General features: G+C 42.3%; 1 protein-coding gene across 6 annotated transcripts in view; it reads right to left on the reverse strand.

Annotated features, from left to right (window-relative positions):
• Window positions 1–16,045, reverse strand: part of DPP4 (dipeptidyl peptidase 4) — an 85,367-nt gene that overhangs the window by 51,961 nt on the left and 17,361 nt on the right. For 2 of the 6 annotated variants that reach the window (XM_032479571.1, XM_014552457.2), the window contains exons 3-6: window positions 2,877–2,972; window positions 2,377–2,468; window positions 2,164–2,262; window positions 1,079–1,159 (exon numbers count right to left, since the gene is read on the reverse strand). In XM_032479571.1, the coding sequence (XP_032335462.1) occupies window positions 1,079–1,159; window positions 2,164–2,262; window positions 2,377–2,468; window positions 2,877–2,972 (368 nt within the window). Of the gene's footprint in view, window positions 1–1,078; window positions 1,160–2,163; window positions 2,263–2,376; window positions 2,469–2,876; window positions 2,976–16,045 lie in introns of all 6 variants that reach the window. The other 4 variants (XM_032479572.1, XM_006176809.3, XM_014552456.2 and 1 more) reach the window with 3 other exon arrangements.

A 16,045-nucleotide genomic window follows, 5' to 3' on the forward strand; every position in this document is an offset into this window, starting at 1 on the left:
CCTGGACACTAAGAAGTTTTAAAAGCTCCTCACGAGATTTTAATCTGTAGACAGCAAAAAGAATCACCGAATTAAACCATTATCCATTAATTGGTTAAAGTCGTCATAGGATTCTGATATGTTCCCTAGTTGATTTAGCAAAACAGAGTCAGCAAATCTGCACGTCCAGGAACTGGAGCCCAGCACGGTGAATCAGGGTAAATACTATGACTGGGAGTCACCACCCCAAAGTGGGAAATGGAGTCGGGGCTGAGGGAGATAGTTTTCGTGGCTTGAGTACAGCAGTGCTGGCCTGTGAGATAAGCCCACTCAGTACTCACTATTTATTCTAGAAAACAAGGCAGAGGTGGGGATCCACCAGCTTTGTATTTTGTTTTAAATGCAGACTATCTCTTTACTGTTTTTTAATCTTTCCTACATATCTCAAAACTTCCTATACTCATCAACTGTTGTCAAATCCGCGAATAATCAAAAAGCTGCAGTCAATGTCACTGGCGATTTGCAGCCACCCTAAACAAGGACAGGACGTGAGATTAGGCTGTAACTCTTCCTGAGTGTGCTTGAGTGCTCCCTGCGGGGTGCTGATGGCCTGGGCAGAGGCTCCCCCTTCTCCATGGTTTGTGTGTGGTGGGGTCTGGGGGCCTTGCAGCGTCTCTTCTGGAGGATGAGAAGTTTAACTCTTTTTAAAGCAAATACTTGAGAGTTTTACTAGACGTCAAGCTGAGACAAAGGAAATAGGGGGTTCTATTACTGGATGTACAGTCAGACATGTAAACTTACTTCTAACTTACACGTTCTAATTTACTAACCTATGTTTTTACTATTATTATTACTAATATTACTTAGACTTTTCAGTATTTGAAAGCACTGAAAATGAGTTTCTTTTAGAACATTCATTGGACTTACCTTTTAAGAATGAGAATGACCCTTTCTCCTTTCGACACTGAATTAATGAGTTTTGAGCACCTATTGTATTACTTACATATCAACCTTAAGTACTCACAGACTTGAAATCAGTTAAAAATTAACATACTCACAGGGTTCCTTAAATGTCACAGTAAAAAAGCATTTCTTTTACCTTCACGTAGTTGTATTCGAAGAGAATATATTGTCTGTCAGGAGATACTGAATAATCATTTATAGAATGTCCAAATTCATCCTGTCAATCAAGTAGAAAAAAGAACAACTGAACAACTCCAAATGACCGTGATGAAAGGTGAGTGGTGATCAGGGTTAGAGAATCAGGGAGGGAAGGATTAATTCTAACTAAGGCTATAAGGGTGAGGATTAGAGAACTTTCTCAGGAGGGGAAACAACAGGAGGAAAAACCCAGATTCAGGAAGGGCATGCATGTTTAGAGACTGTCTAAAGATTAGGTGCAACCTGAATACGAATGGGGTGTGTCAGACAGAGAGGACAAAAATTATCTAGCACATTATCAGCATCTAAATGTAGGAAACAGAACAATGAACTCATTTTTTGCACATGGATGTGATAGAATCTTATCTGTCTTTTAAAAACATGCTCTGGTGACACAGCGGCTGAGATGAGACAAGAGAGGGTTGCATTAGCCCTGGACTTGGGCAATGCTGTGGCTGATTTGCGGGATGGAGACACGAACCCAAGTTAGACTACTCACTGTCACAAGATTAATCAAAGCCTTGAACCAGGACTATACAGAGTGGAAATGGAAATTTGAGAGACACTTGACATTGCAGAGGGGGGACTGATGGGGTTTGCTGAGCAGCTGAATGTGGGGGACAACAGGGGAATCAGGAGGATTCTGAGGTCCCCAGCTTAAGCCACTTGGAGGAGAGCGCTATTTATTTACCAAGATTGGGAAGTCAGGAAGAGGAATAGGAGGCTTTCCGTTTGCTAGGAGAGGGAGGGGAAATGACTTGTTTAGCTTGGGATCTGACTTAAAATGCCTGCAGGATACCCCCCCACCCCCCCCACGCCCCCACACCGCGCAGGAGCCAGCCAGCTATTGGAAACAGAGGTTTGGAACTTGGGAGGAGGTTAGAGATAAAAGCCTGTGTCTGAGAAGCCAGGCCAGAGAGAAGAGCGCTGGCTGGTGTGGAAGTGGGTGAAATTCACTGAGGGAGAGCACGCCACGTGGGGAGGGAGGCCAGCAGCGAAGATGGGGCCCGGAGGCGCACTTACACGGAAGAGGACGCAGAGGAGGGATCGCCAAAGGAGACTAAAGAGTAGCCAAGGCAGGGAGCATTCCAAGAAGAAGAGAAAGATCCACTGCGCCATATGCTGCAGAGAGAGCCCGATATGGATGAGGAACGATAGTGCTCATGATTCGAAAGGTTATGAAAAAAATCCCCAGAATTCCCTTAAAGCAGGAATTAATTATGTGATTAAACATACAAATGTACTGTTCTCCAAGAAAATGGAGCTGTTTCCATATTCAGCATTGAATAGCAAGATATTATTTTCTTGTCTGTAGAGATATTCATGATCTAAAGAGAGAAAACGGCCAGATCAATATTTCAAGTTGCTATTAAACATCTTTAGCAGCTAAAAAAATTCATGCAATAAAAATTGAAGATTTAAATTCACACAAGTACTAAACAGGCATGTCTAAGTTGGACAAACATTAACTGATGAATATTACACTAGTACGCCTTCACTTTTCCATCATTATTATAAAGGTTTCAATTCACGTTTAATTTTTTATAGTATGTAGCAAAGAAATACAAAGGTTTCTTTCTGTCTTAACTCCCTTTGCATTCTCAGGTACAAAAAATACTCTCCTATATGGTTTTTAAAAATAAGGATATCTTCTCAGTGCCATAAAAGTGCCCCACCAGCTAACTAGAATGAAAAGAAGCATGGAAATCAGCCCCCTCTCCACAAAAAGTTCTTACCTGAAACCCATTGCAAGGTGTAGACCTTCAATCTAAAAGTGTTTTTTAAATAATCAGTTAGAGTGTAAGTTCTGCGGCTATCAGCTGTAGCATCATCTGCTGGTGAAAATAAAAAAGAGCCAAACGTTCAGTAAGATGAGATAACGTAAGTTTTGCGTAAAATTAAAAAAAAAAAAAAGGATCTCTACAATACACACTGGTCACAAAATGCAGAAATATACTCACAAAGTGCAAAACACATTTTGAAAAATTTCAGATTGGGTAGATGGGGTAAAATTGCATTCAACTGTTGAAGTGTATGTGAGCGTGTGTGTTTCAGGCTGCTATATTAGTGAGCTTCATTACAAAGTCTAGATCAGCAGTGTCCAAGGAAAATACAGGGTGAGTACATTTTCTAGTAGCTGTATTTAAAATTTTTTAAGGTGAACTTAATTTTAGTAGCATTTTATTTAGCCAGTATATCAAATATATTCTTCTTTCAATGTATCACCAATATTTAAATGTTATTAATTTCCCATTACTCCTTTTCATACTAAGTCTTTAAAACCTGGTAGGTAGTTGATGATTACAGCATACCTCGATTTGAACAGGCCCATTCCCAGGCAATGGCTACATGGGGCCATGCAGCGGGTAGCACAAGGCTAGATCATTCTTTTTTGAGGCCCTGAGGTCTATTTCTAAGCTGTCTTGCTCTGCACAGATCTTTAAGCTATGCTGACCACCCCTCTTCTTCCCTTTCAGAGATCTTTTAAATAAATGACAAAATCTGCACTTACTACCTTAGCTACCACGGGCACATTTCCAGTGCTGGGTTGAGCCTTCTGAGCTGACCTGCCCCACTCTAACCCTGTACATACTTGTCTAAAACAATTGTCTTCCCTCCAAATTAGTTTTCCATAGGAAATTGGTGTGGGTTTATATTCTGTTATGGATGAGCCAAAGTCAAAGTCTGAAGAACATTTTAATATCTTCCTCTTTTTTTTTTTTTACCACTACCTACATCCAGTGAACCCTGCTGACTCTTCCTGTGAAATCTTTTCTCCAGGTATCCGTGCCATCAGGTCCTCCCAGTCTAGTTCCTGCACTGCACCATCACTGGAATGATTTTTCTAATATGCTGCCTTCATTCTGGTGGTCTCTTCTTCAAAAGCTTTAAACGGGCCCCCATTGTCCACAGGGAGATCCAGACTCCTTAGCCTGGCACTTGTGGCCTCCGCAATCTGACAGGAGACTCTTTTCAGGCTCATTTCCACTCTCTTGCAGCATGAGCTGTCTCATCTGCTCACACTGATCTGCCCACTGAACCCAGTAGATTTTAGGCTTATCCGCCTCTGTTCCTTGTCCTAAGCCACTTCTCTGGAATGTCAACTGCTTCCCTGGTCGGTCATAACCCTTAACCCTTCGACTCCCACCTCTTTCATCATGACTTCAAGTCTTCCTCTGACTTTTGTCCCCACGCTACTCATTTGGCTCTTGTCACTTAATAACTCATATTGATAACTATTTTTCCAAACCTACCTGTGTGGTCTACTCAGCTAGGCCACATATTCTTTGAAGACAGGGCCGTGGGTTTTTGTTCTTTGTTTTAAGTTTTTTTGTTTTGTTTTCATCAACCTTAGCATCTAGCACACTTCTATGCCATAGTAGAGACATGCAAAAAGAAGTTTCTGTTGATTATCATAGAATACCATCCTATAAGCACAGTCGAGCCAATGTGATTCCTCTTTCTCTCTCAGCCTCCACTGATTACAAATAGCCCAAAGTCTTTTTCCAAACTCTCCACATTTTCCACATGTAAATGTAAACACACACTCACAAAATCAGCCACTGTCATAACATTCCTATAACTGCGGTTCTTTTAGGGGGGATTTCAAGGACAGCAGCATCTTCTCTTGTTAATTTTTTACAGCCTGTGGAAAGGTAGTTCTCTTACAGGAAATACTTTTTCAAAAAATGTTCTTAAGCTTTTATTTCTTTGGATCTGATCTGATAACATATTCTTGTTTCTGCCTATAAAACCTTCAGTTTCCATACATAAAACTTTCACACTTCACGTTACTATTTTATTGATTTTGTTTAAGCCTAGTTTGTTAATTAAGTAAAACAGGTTTTTTTTCAAAAAAATATTTTTTTTTCAATTTGGTCCTTCATTTCTCCCCTGAAATTAAGATTTTTGTGTTTGTTAGCAGAAATACAGCAAGTGGGTAAAATATAGCAAGTGGACTTAACTTTTAAACAGGAAGTAAAGCCTTGTGCTACAGAAAATATTTGAAACTCACATTGGACTAAAAACTACAAATCTGAGTTTGTTTAGTAAACACCCTCAATTGTTTGTATTCATCCAATCATCCTTTCAGGTATCAAATAGTTACAAAGTGAGTATTATTTGAAAAGTATTGCTGAGGATAAATACCCTGCTATCAAAACCTAAATCTAGTCTAAAATGGACATAAAACACATCCCCAAATTAGTACAATTCAAGGTATAAATGGTCATAGATATTCACAAGCCAAATACATTTGCTGATGTAGTTTAGCTAGATCTATAGACAGAGAGAGCAGTTTACACACAGAGACACATACATTGCAATGGACTGAATGTTTGTGTCCCTCCCAAATTCATATGTTGAAATCCTAGCCCCCATGTGGAGGTATCTGGAGAAGGAGCCTTTGGGAGGTGATTAGGTCATGAGGGTGGGGCCCTCATGAATGGGATTGATACCCTTTAAAAAGTGACCCCAGAAAGCTCTCTTGCCGCTTCTGCCATGTGAGGACACAGGAAACGGGTAAATCTGCTGGCATACTGATCTTGGACTTCTCAGCCTCCAGAACCGTGAGTTGTTTAAGCCACTCAGCCTCTGGTATTTTCATAATAGCAGCCCAAACGGACTAATAAAAATACGTATCTCTAATAAAAGAGGCATATCAACACAGAAAATCTATCACTGACTTAGTTTTGTAGGAAGAGAACGGACTTCATACCTCCAATATAGAGACCAGACACAGTGCTATCTCATCTAAGTGTTATCTCACATACGGGTATCTGTCCCGGTTTTACAGGACAACACACTTCAGTCTGGAATAATAAAATAACTGAGGCAAAATCCCCTGTGACATCACCTGCTGATCCTCCTCACCGAGTGCTCACCTCTCCTGCTGCCTCACCTTGGAAATTGCTGGGCTCATTCCCTCGTCAGACCTCAGCCTTTCTAAACCCATCATCTCTGCCCGATTCAGGCTCCCATCTGCTCGTTATGGGCGCAACATGATTTTGGTCCACCTGCTGGTATTTGGATATCAACACTGATGCTGCAATGTGCTGTGGCCCAGACATGTGTGCTAGACCCGGGCCGCCTTGGGCTAGCGTTACCCTCACTCAGCTCCTTCACGGTTACCCTGCAAGCCAGATTCCACATCCTGGCTACCCCATCCTGGAACGCTGCAACAAAACTGGACTAAGCAGTGCAACAAATGTTCCTTGTTTTTCTGCCCTGTTTGATAGACAGGGCACACTGGAAGACACTTTCGAAACATCTAGATAAGCAAGTTCTGTGAGACAGGAGTGCCAAGTCCAGGTTTTGACCTTAAGCAAGTTCACAGTTTGCTGCCAGGTTACAGCCTATTCTGTCCAACACTGGAGGACACGCTCACATTACTTCTTCCTTGTCTGCTTGCTCCCTGACAGAACACGGCTGCCGCAACAAAGGTCTCTGGCTGCTTGTGTGGTTTTCCTGGTGGGCCTGGGACATGTTTATCAGCTCAAAGCATCATGCTAGCCAAGTAGAGCAGTTAATCAGGTTACCATCAACTTATACAGAAACTCTTAGAGTCATGTCTTCTTGAGTTTAAAAATCAAAAAATGCTTAACAACATTATACTTTACTTCTTTGGTGAGAGCAACTATGAGGTTGAACCATACAAATATTTTTAGCAGTCAAAAATGGAAAAAACAGCAGCTTTTAAAATGGTTCCACCTAGCAATAATTTCTCATCAAATATATGGTATCTTAATGAGTCCTTGTGGTAGGATTGAAATCACTTCTGAATAAAAGTAATCCCAGAATGGTAAGAGCCAGGAGAGTGGTGTGGTTCCATGGAGTAGTCTTGTTTTGACCAACGGTTATTTTACAATCACAGGATATTTTGAATATTTTTATATTCATTAATAAACTTTTTTTGATCTATATGAAATGATAATATAAAATATTTCTACTTCACAAAGATAAACTGTTTTGGTAAATAAATGGCTAATGAAATGCAAGTAAAGGGAAATGTGCTCTTTACAGCTCATGAACTCATAAAGTTAAATATGGGGAAAAGATATCTGGTTACAGAGTTCTCATGTTCCATATGGTAATCAGCTAACATTTTATATTGACGCTAAGGAAATGAAACGAGTGTTACTTTAGAATCTGCACTAGCCAAATAGCAGCCTTGACACCGGGACAGAGGAAGAAAAATCAAGAAAGCAGAAGAAGAAATTGATTGGAAAGCTGCTCACATCCTTTATTTTCTGGTAGCACCTGCAGGCCACCACTCATCCCCCGGCATTACCACCCATGCCAACAAGGGGTAGGGGTCCCTGGTGGCTTTGAAATCAGAGAGCTTGGATTTGAGCAGCTCAGGCCTAATTCTTACACAGGAGCCTTGAGAAAATTCCTGGATCTTTCAAAACCTCAATTTTGTCGTCTAGAAAATGAAATAACAGCATTATCTAGCCCTTAGGGATTTGCCATGATGAAGTGAGATAATGTATGTAAAGTTTGTAGCTCAGGATTTAAGATTTAGGAAGCCCTCCAGAAATGCTGCACTGTTCATCAGTGCTTTGTTCCAAGCATGTGCTAGGCAATCAGGATACAAAGATGAAAGATGAGTCTCTTCCCTGAAGTACCTAGGAGTGCTGATGAGATAAGGAATTTCACTGCAATAAAGTAATAGCTAATTAAGTTTCACGTGTTCATCTCTGAAATGATCCTAACAAGACAGCGTAAGAACGTCATGTTGGGAAAGCACCTAGGATAAGCACAATCTAATCGTTTCTTAAGTACTAATGAACAATCACTGCCTCCTCCGACATGTTTAATACCATCCACAGTGACAGCAATGGGAGTTGGCAGCTTATAGCATGAAGGGAAAATGGTGGACTAGGTGGAATTAGAGGATTGTGAACATTGATACTTCTCTGATTACTATACACAGGAGGCATTGGAATATAATTATTATCACCAGATTTACCTTCTCAATAAGAGAAACATCCCAGGGACATCAAGTGCATCTGATAAATGCATTGCCACTGAGCTGGAGCCCTTGAACCTGGGGCTGTGTACTCGAAGAATTTACCCTAACCCCAGAGAGTCAGATGACCAAACTTTTGTTAGGGATGTGCTCATCTGTATTTTCAAAGGTCTGTTCTGAAAGGCCAACTAAATGGTACAGTGCACATTTTGGAAAAAAGCAACCATTTGGAAAAAAGGCAACAACTTAATGGGGGTGGTGACTGTCCCTGTCATGACTCTGGTTTCTCCTCTCCCTCCTCCCCCTTCTCCCCTCTTCTGCTCTAACTTCCCCGCTGTTGCCCAGACACACTGGGCCCACTTCTGCCTCAGAGACTTTGAACTTGCTATTTCCTCTGCCTGGAATGTTCTTCTCCTCAGATGTGCCCAAGGCTTATTCCCCGCCTCCTTTATGTCTTTATTTAAACATCATCTTCCTTCCCTGGACTAACATTTGTAACCCCCAGGTTAAGATATTTGCTTTGTATTGACTTTCCTGGCTTCAGATTGTTTTTCTTAAGCAGTGATACCGTCTAACATATCATATTTTCTACTTATTGGTCTTTTGTTCATTTGTTCGAATGTATATTCCTTTTTAAAATTTATTTTTAATTGAAGTGTAACTGATTTACAGTGTTTTGGGTGTACAACAAAGTGATTCAGTTTTATACACACACACACACACACACATATATATTCTTTTTCAGATTATTTTCCATTATAGGTTATTACAAGATATTCAGTATAATTTCCTGTGCTATACAATAGGTCCTTGCTGTTTATACATTTTATATACAGTAGTGTGTTAATCCAAAATTCCTGATTTATCCCTTATTTGTCTTGTTTTTTGTCTGCTTCTCTTGACTGAATGTGAGCTCTAGGACACTGATTTTGTGGTGGTTTGTTATGTTCACGATTCTATCATCACAGCCCGGAATAGCCCTGCCAGAAGCAGCCACGTGCCTCACGCACCTTAGAGCTCAGAGCCCAGACCTTCCAAGTCCCATAAAAACAAACTGCTCCCAAGATCAATTTGAAAGACAGATGCTGAGATTGAAATTCTAATCGCCTTGAAACAATACGAACATCAACATAAGACGCCAAAGTATATGGCAGAAAAGTGGAAATGGGCAGAATATTCCTGTCTCAAAATTCAGACCAAGATGAAGATATATGTAGCCACTGGTGAAATAAATGCAAGGCCAAAGGGACTGCCAGAATTAAAACCAGCTTACACTGCCCAGTTCATTCTGCCCTCACTCCAGCGAGGAGCCAGGAGGCTCAGCACACGCAGGAAGCCAGCACGGAACAGGGCATCAGGGTGGCTTTACTATTTTTGTATTCTGATTATGGTCACTCCATCACCCGTTGTTAGGACTTCTGGGAATATACAAGACTGATGTGATAATGGCCAAAATTAACATTGACAAGGCTTTTATGACCCACTATGTCGACTGACCTTAAACCAGTGTAATCCAAGGGGATGCGAAACAGTTGAAAGGTGGAAACATCTTAATTGTATAAATAAATGACCCACAGGCCCGTGAAACAAGCAACAATTTTTGCAAAGGGCTGGTTTCTCTTGAAAAATACTCAGTAGTAGTTGTACTGAGACATCAATGGGCGGTTACAGCGCAAGCTAAAATACTTGGTTTGAGTTGGAAAGAGAACTGATGAGAGAACATCAGTATTTAGGGAAACTGAATGCTCACATATTGAATCACTGAAGAACTTTCCAGAAAGATTTACAGGCATAATCAACAAGGCTGCTCTCTGTGTCAACTGTCTCTCTTCCGGGATACCAGGAAAGTGATCATGGGAAAATAAAATTGCCACAGAAACGCCCTTTCCAGCATTTGCCTGGCAACACTTTCAAGAGTGTGAGACAAGTCGTCTTAAAATTCCCCCCTCTGGGACTGTTAAAAGAATAAAAAAGTTAAAAGTATATAAAGAGTAATCATTACAAATGTTTATAGAGAACTTCCAGTGTGCTGGGCTATCCTAGGCATCATTCTCCTGTTAGCTAATTTTCATCCCCATTTCACAGGTAAGGAAACTGAGGTGCAGATAGTAACTGGACTCAAGTCCTGTCACTAGTAAGCACTAAAGCACTAAACCACTTAAGCAGTCAGCACAGTGATCGCACCAACACGGTAAATGCTTGCTGGCGGTTCTTGTGAGTTCGTATAGTTGGATTAGACTTTGTGGAAGTGTTTGGATTTAATGTTTGCAAGTAACCTAAACAGGCAGCTTGGCAGTATGACTTGAACCCGGGTCAGTTGGTAGGTTACATTTAGGACATGCTTTGTTCTAGTGCTCCAAAGTCAAAGGGGCACCGATTCTTTCTGAAAACCCTAGAATTTTCTCTCGGCAGCTTCATGAAGGATGGCAACTCTTTGACTTACTGGAAAGAAAGTTGTACCACCCTCCTCCTCTCTTCCACAGTATGACTCCTGACTCACGTCATCTTTTCCCTGTACTCATAAAAAGCAGTCACGTGAGCTTTATAACAGGTTTCTCCTTCTTCTCCTCCCCCCCCACCATGTTCCCTAGATTTTAAATAGAACACAATCCTGAATAACTCGTAGTCCACATTTTCAAAACAGCATGAAGTTGTCCAGTGAAAAGATTCAAGGATTCCTCCATCAGAGCAAAAGACACCAAGGGAGCTTGTTTTTCACTCTGCTTTCCACTTCTGTCTGTCCCTCGTGCCACTCTTTTACCCTTTCCTTGGCCCTCGGAGGAAGACATGGGCCTCCCCTGTGCCTCAGATCCTGGTCCTCTTGATTTCTTAGGGACTTTGTTTTCATCTCTTCTCTCTCAGTATCTTCAGTTCCTTTTCACTGCTTACTTCTGCCCTGTCTGTAAGCCTGCACGGGGTGTACCTCTATTTAAGAAGTATTTACTGACCCTGCTGCTTCCTGAAGCCATCTCCTTATTTCTCTTCTCATTCTTATTAGCAAACTTCTCAAATACACAATCCATATCTGTGGCCTTCATTTTCCCATCATCCCTTCTCATACCTCAAACTACCCTTTACTATATACACCACACACGTCCACTGAGTCATCTTCTTCAATGTTTATTTTCTATACCATATATTTTGCCAATTCATCAAGTAATCTTAAATCAATTATTCCAATATTTAATCTGAACAGTCACATCTTAACTAGACTATAAGCAAGCTGAAAGGATGAATTTAATTTACCTTTATCAAACTGCTGCTAGCTCTGTATTCTATAAACAGGGGCCATGACCTTATAGTAGATGACTTGACCCCATATTTATGAATGGAAGAATTTTTATTGGAATTAAAGTAACATCAAAAAATGTTCATCAAAATATTTTTTACATGAGTTCTAAGGTAATTCCTTTAAATCATCAAATATTTGTCTAGGTTGAATAGTGTCCCCCTCAAAATTCACGTCTAACTGGAACCTCAGAATGTGACCTTCTTTTGGAAATAAGGTCTTTGAAGATGTAATTAGTGAAGTTAAGATGAGGTCATACTGGATTAGGGTGGACCCTAAATTTAATGACTGGTGTCCTTAGAAGAAGGCCATGTCAAGACATGCTTTTGCTGACTTGGAAAATGGAGAGAACCATGCGGAGACACAGAGGGAAGGAGGCCACGTGAGGATGGAAGGAGAAGCTGAAGTCACACAGCTACAAGCCAAGAAACACCAAGGTCTGCCGGTATCCACCAGAAGCTGGCAGAGGTGGGGAAGGGGTCTCCCCTGGAGCCTTTGAGGGAGTATGGTCCTGACGACACCTTGATTTTGGACTTCTGAGCTTCATAACTGTTAAAGAATACATCTGTGTTGTTTTAAGCCACTCTGTGGTAAGTTGTTGGGGCAGGCCTCGGAAACTAATAAAAGCACCCAGTGTGTTCCTCAGTGTTCTGAGCCCTAGGGATTAAGAAGTGAACAAAATGTGAAAAATTCCTGCCCTCTGGAAGCTTCCATTCTAATGGGGGAGACACAGGAACAAATAGTAAGTGACCAATGCCACATGTTAGGAGGTTAAGAGCTAGAGGAACTCTGCTTTTAGAGGGCCTGTATGATTAGATCAGGCTCACCCAGGTCATCTCCCTTTCTTAAAGTTGACTGTGCCATTACACATAACCTAGCCACCAGGATAAAATCTATTATATTCATAATCTTAGATTTTAGGCAGAGATTAGCACAGGGGCAGGGAGGAAATTGGGGGAGTCAGTTTAGAATTCTGCCTACCACAGTCATCCTGCCTGTGGTGTTGAGAATACACTGCAGGGAGTAAGATGAGAAATAGAGAGATTTTTGCAATAATTCGGGTGAAAGGTGATGCTGTCTTAGACTAGGGTGGTCGTGGTGGAGGTGGAGATATAGCCAAATTCTGAAAGAACATGAAGGTAGACGTTCAGTGACCAATTAGATACTGAATGTGACCAGGAGAGAGCAGTTGACAACTGCAGGAAATTTGGTCTCAGCAACTAAAAAAACAAAACAAAACAGAATTGCTATTTGCTGAGAGAAGATGTACTAAGAGGGGAACAGGTTTTCAGGGGACAAAGAGTTTTGAGAGATGTTACTTGGAGACGCTAATAGCATCCAAATAGGGATGTCTGCTTATTCGCTGCATATATGCAGGTTAAGTTCAGGAAAGAGGTCTGGTCTGGAGACATAAATTTGAATCTTTTCAGGTTACAGATGGTGTTTAAGGCCCTGGGAGTAGATGAGATCACCTGGTGGAAAGAGGGAAGAGGTTCCAGGGTGGAGCCCTGGAGTCCAAGGTTAGAAGTCAGACAGGAGGAGGGGCTCCTAAGGAGAATGGGAGGGACCATGTGGTGGCACAGAAGGAAGGGAGAGTGGAAACCCAGAGGGAGGCAGAGAAGAAGGATGATCAGCTGACGGGGATGTGAGGCTAAGGGGAAGCTGAGCCCTGGATTAGCAACGCAGAAGTTTGGGACCTTGGCGCCGACAGAGCCAAACATTTTAATGATGGGTTGAGGATAAGCTTCATTCCATTGGGTTTAAGTGGGAGCAGGGAGAGGAACTGCAGGCAGTGATAACAGAACACTCTTCAAGGAGTTTTTTGGTAAAGAGAACAGGAAAGGGACTGGGAGGTTGGCAGGGATGTGGGATCAAGAAAGGATGCTCTGTTCCTTCCTCCCTTCGTTCTTCCCTCCCCTCCCCCAACTCCCTTCCTTCCTTCCTTTTTAAAGGATGTGGGGTTACAGTATGTTTATATAGAGAGGGCAAAACAACAATGCAGTGGGCAGAGGAAAGAGCTACGGCCACCTCTTTGAGTAAGTAAAAGGGGATGGATTCCGTGCACAAAGGAGAGCATGGCCTTGGGCAGGTGCCAGGAGGGGCAGATGCAGGTGAGTGGGCAGGTGCAGGCAGGCTGGGAATCGAGGACCTTCTCTTCTAATGGCCTTAGTTTTCTCCTTCAAATAGGAAGCGAGGTTGGTCATCAGGTGAGAAAGCATGGGGAGGTGCTGGAGGCTTGTGGGGAGGAGACACCTGAGAGACTCCACCAGGGGAGTGGGCGAGGGAGCAGAGGGGAGCGTTGGGGGATCACCAGGCAGTACGAAGAGGCCACATGATTTTTATTGTATTCTGGATTTTCTTTTCAGTACACCCAAACCATTTTCATCTTAATGAAATCATTACCACGTAGATAATTTCAAATCCTACTTTTCCAGATCAACTTTTGCAGGTCTAATTTCTAGCATGTATTTTAAAATTTTGTTCCTTTCACTTTATGTTGACTGTTTCTGCACAGTTTCCCACTATAAATTAGATACAATATAACAGTTTAGATGTGCTTTTTATGAGAAAATTGAAAATAATTCCCCTCACGTGTGTCTCACCCAGTTCTACTATCTCAGATTTTTATCTTAAATGTTGCAAACTCAACCCTATCCTTAATGATTTTGGATGCCAAGATGAAGCAAGTGCTGGGCTCAAAATGCCTTCAGGGATCAAAAAGGCAGCATCAAAACACCCTGCTTTTCAATAAACTCATGTGGTTAGGAAAGAAAGTGAGAAGAGGAGAAAGAGAGGGTTGTATGATCAAATTCTAGGGCAGTTAGAGCTGGCTTGACATCTATTTACTTTTGTAAGCAAATTACATTTTTATAATGTAATGATGAGAGCAATAATAAAATATCCGACATGTCTACATAGACCTCCCATTTCTTTCTTTTAGAATCCTCAGCTCAACTTAGTTAATTCCCCTTGCACGTGCTAAGGAAGGAGCTTCCTCCTGGTCCCAGAAAGGTGTCTTGAGTAAGCTAGTCTAAGCTTGGTAATCCAGGCCTCTTGCCAGTAGTTAGTTTAGAATGGACAAGGGACACAAATCTGGCCATCAAGACACGAGGGACAGTCTGCCTTGGGCCAGGGAACTTCTGGAAATGGATTTCCTCACTGATAGGACGGACTATGAATGAGGAATAGCATCCTTCCCTCCTTGAGGAATGGCTGTGTGAGCAGGTGCTGTGATTCTGCAGCAGCCATGTCCAGCTGAGGGGACAAGCTGGAGTGAGATGGCAGAGCCGAAAGACACCGAGACCCCGGGCCTCTGGGGACATCCCTTGTGGGACCACTGGATTAACAAACTCTAGATCTGCCCTCCTTCAGCACTCCCAATTACGGAAGATGCTAATAATAACACAATAGTAAGACCCAGTTTAAAGACCTCTGTGTCGGGTATTCTGTTACCTGCAGCCAAAAGCATTCGATCTGACACGGGCCCTCATACAGAATCAGGGGGCTGTGAACTGTTGAGGGCTAAACAGGTGTGGGAACCGCAGTGCCAGGTAGCCAGGCTGACAGCTCCAAGATTGGAAGGTTCCATTCAGGCCCATAAATTATTAACCCTCTATGCTTGGTTGGTTTCCATACAAACATCCCCGGGCAGCATTTATTAAATTCTCTTTAAAGGTTCCACAGCACTTTGATCATGTACTGGGCGTACACTAAGCCCTTTTAATTATAGTTAATACACATGCTTCCTTTAATGCTGTGAATTATCTGAGGGCAAGGGCCGTGTCTATCATGCTCATATCTCCAGTGACCAACAAAGTTCCCGACCTAGAAAATGCTCAGTAAATATTTGCTGTTTTAGAGAATTACCTTCTGTTGACAAGGTGGGTGCAAGATGGAGAAGCTCTTTGGAATCTGGCCTTGGGAAGGGGACATGAATCCAGTAGGACGAGGGAGTTAGAGGAACCACTGCAGACTGGCCCTTGTGCAAGGAAGGGTAGAGCCAAGAAGGCAGGAGAAAGTTCTCCACTTGGGCTGGCCAGGACGACGGCTCATGGAGTCAGCCTTTCCTCTGCTCCTTCCAATGTTACAGCTCCGTCCAAGCTGCCATCATCGCTCACTTGGAGAAACCGCTCCCCTCCTCCCCACCATTGTCGATACAGGAGTCAGAGACATTTTAGAAATGGAAACAAGACCATGCCTGCCACACTTATGCTTGAATGAATAGAGAAACTCTTTCCTGGGTCCCTCTGTCCTCTTGATGACACTCTATTTTTACCCTAGCATGTATCACTGCCTGAAATTACTCATATGTTTGTCCACCATCTGCCTGCTCCATGACTATCCACGGGAGCGGGCTCTTTGTTTCTACCATTTAGGGCCACGTCCCCTGTACCTGCAACCACAGTGGCCATGCAGTGAACACTCAGTACGTGCCGGAGAGTTAGCAAATACAGCCTCTGGTCACTACAGGACCGTAGCCCTGCAGAGGTTTTAAATCTCATTCTGAAAGCGTTTCCTACCCAGAATAAAAGAATATAAGAAAATAACAGGGAGATGGGAGCCATCCATGACATTCAGGGGCCTGAGCAGGTCCGGCTTTAAAACAACTGAGGAAAACAAGAAGATAGGGCCCAAACTGCACAGAG

Source organism: Camelus ferus, chromosome 5, assembly GCF_009834535.1.
Source record: "Camelus ferus isolate YT-003-E chromosome 5, BCGSAC_Cfer_1.0, whole genome shotgun sequence".
In the NCBI taxonomy this organism is placed as follows: Eukaryota; Metazoa; Chordata; class Mammalia; order Artiodactyla; family Camelidae; genus Camelus; species Camelus ferus.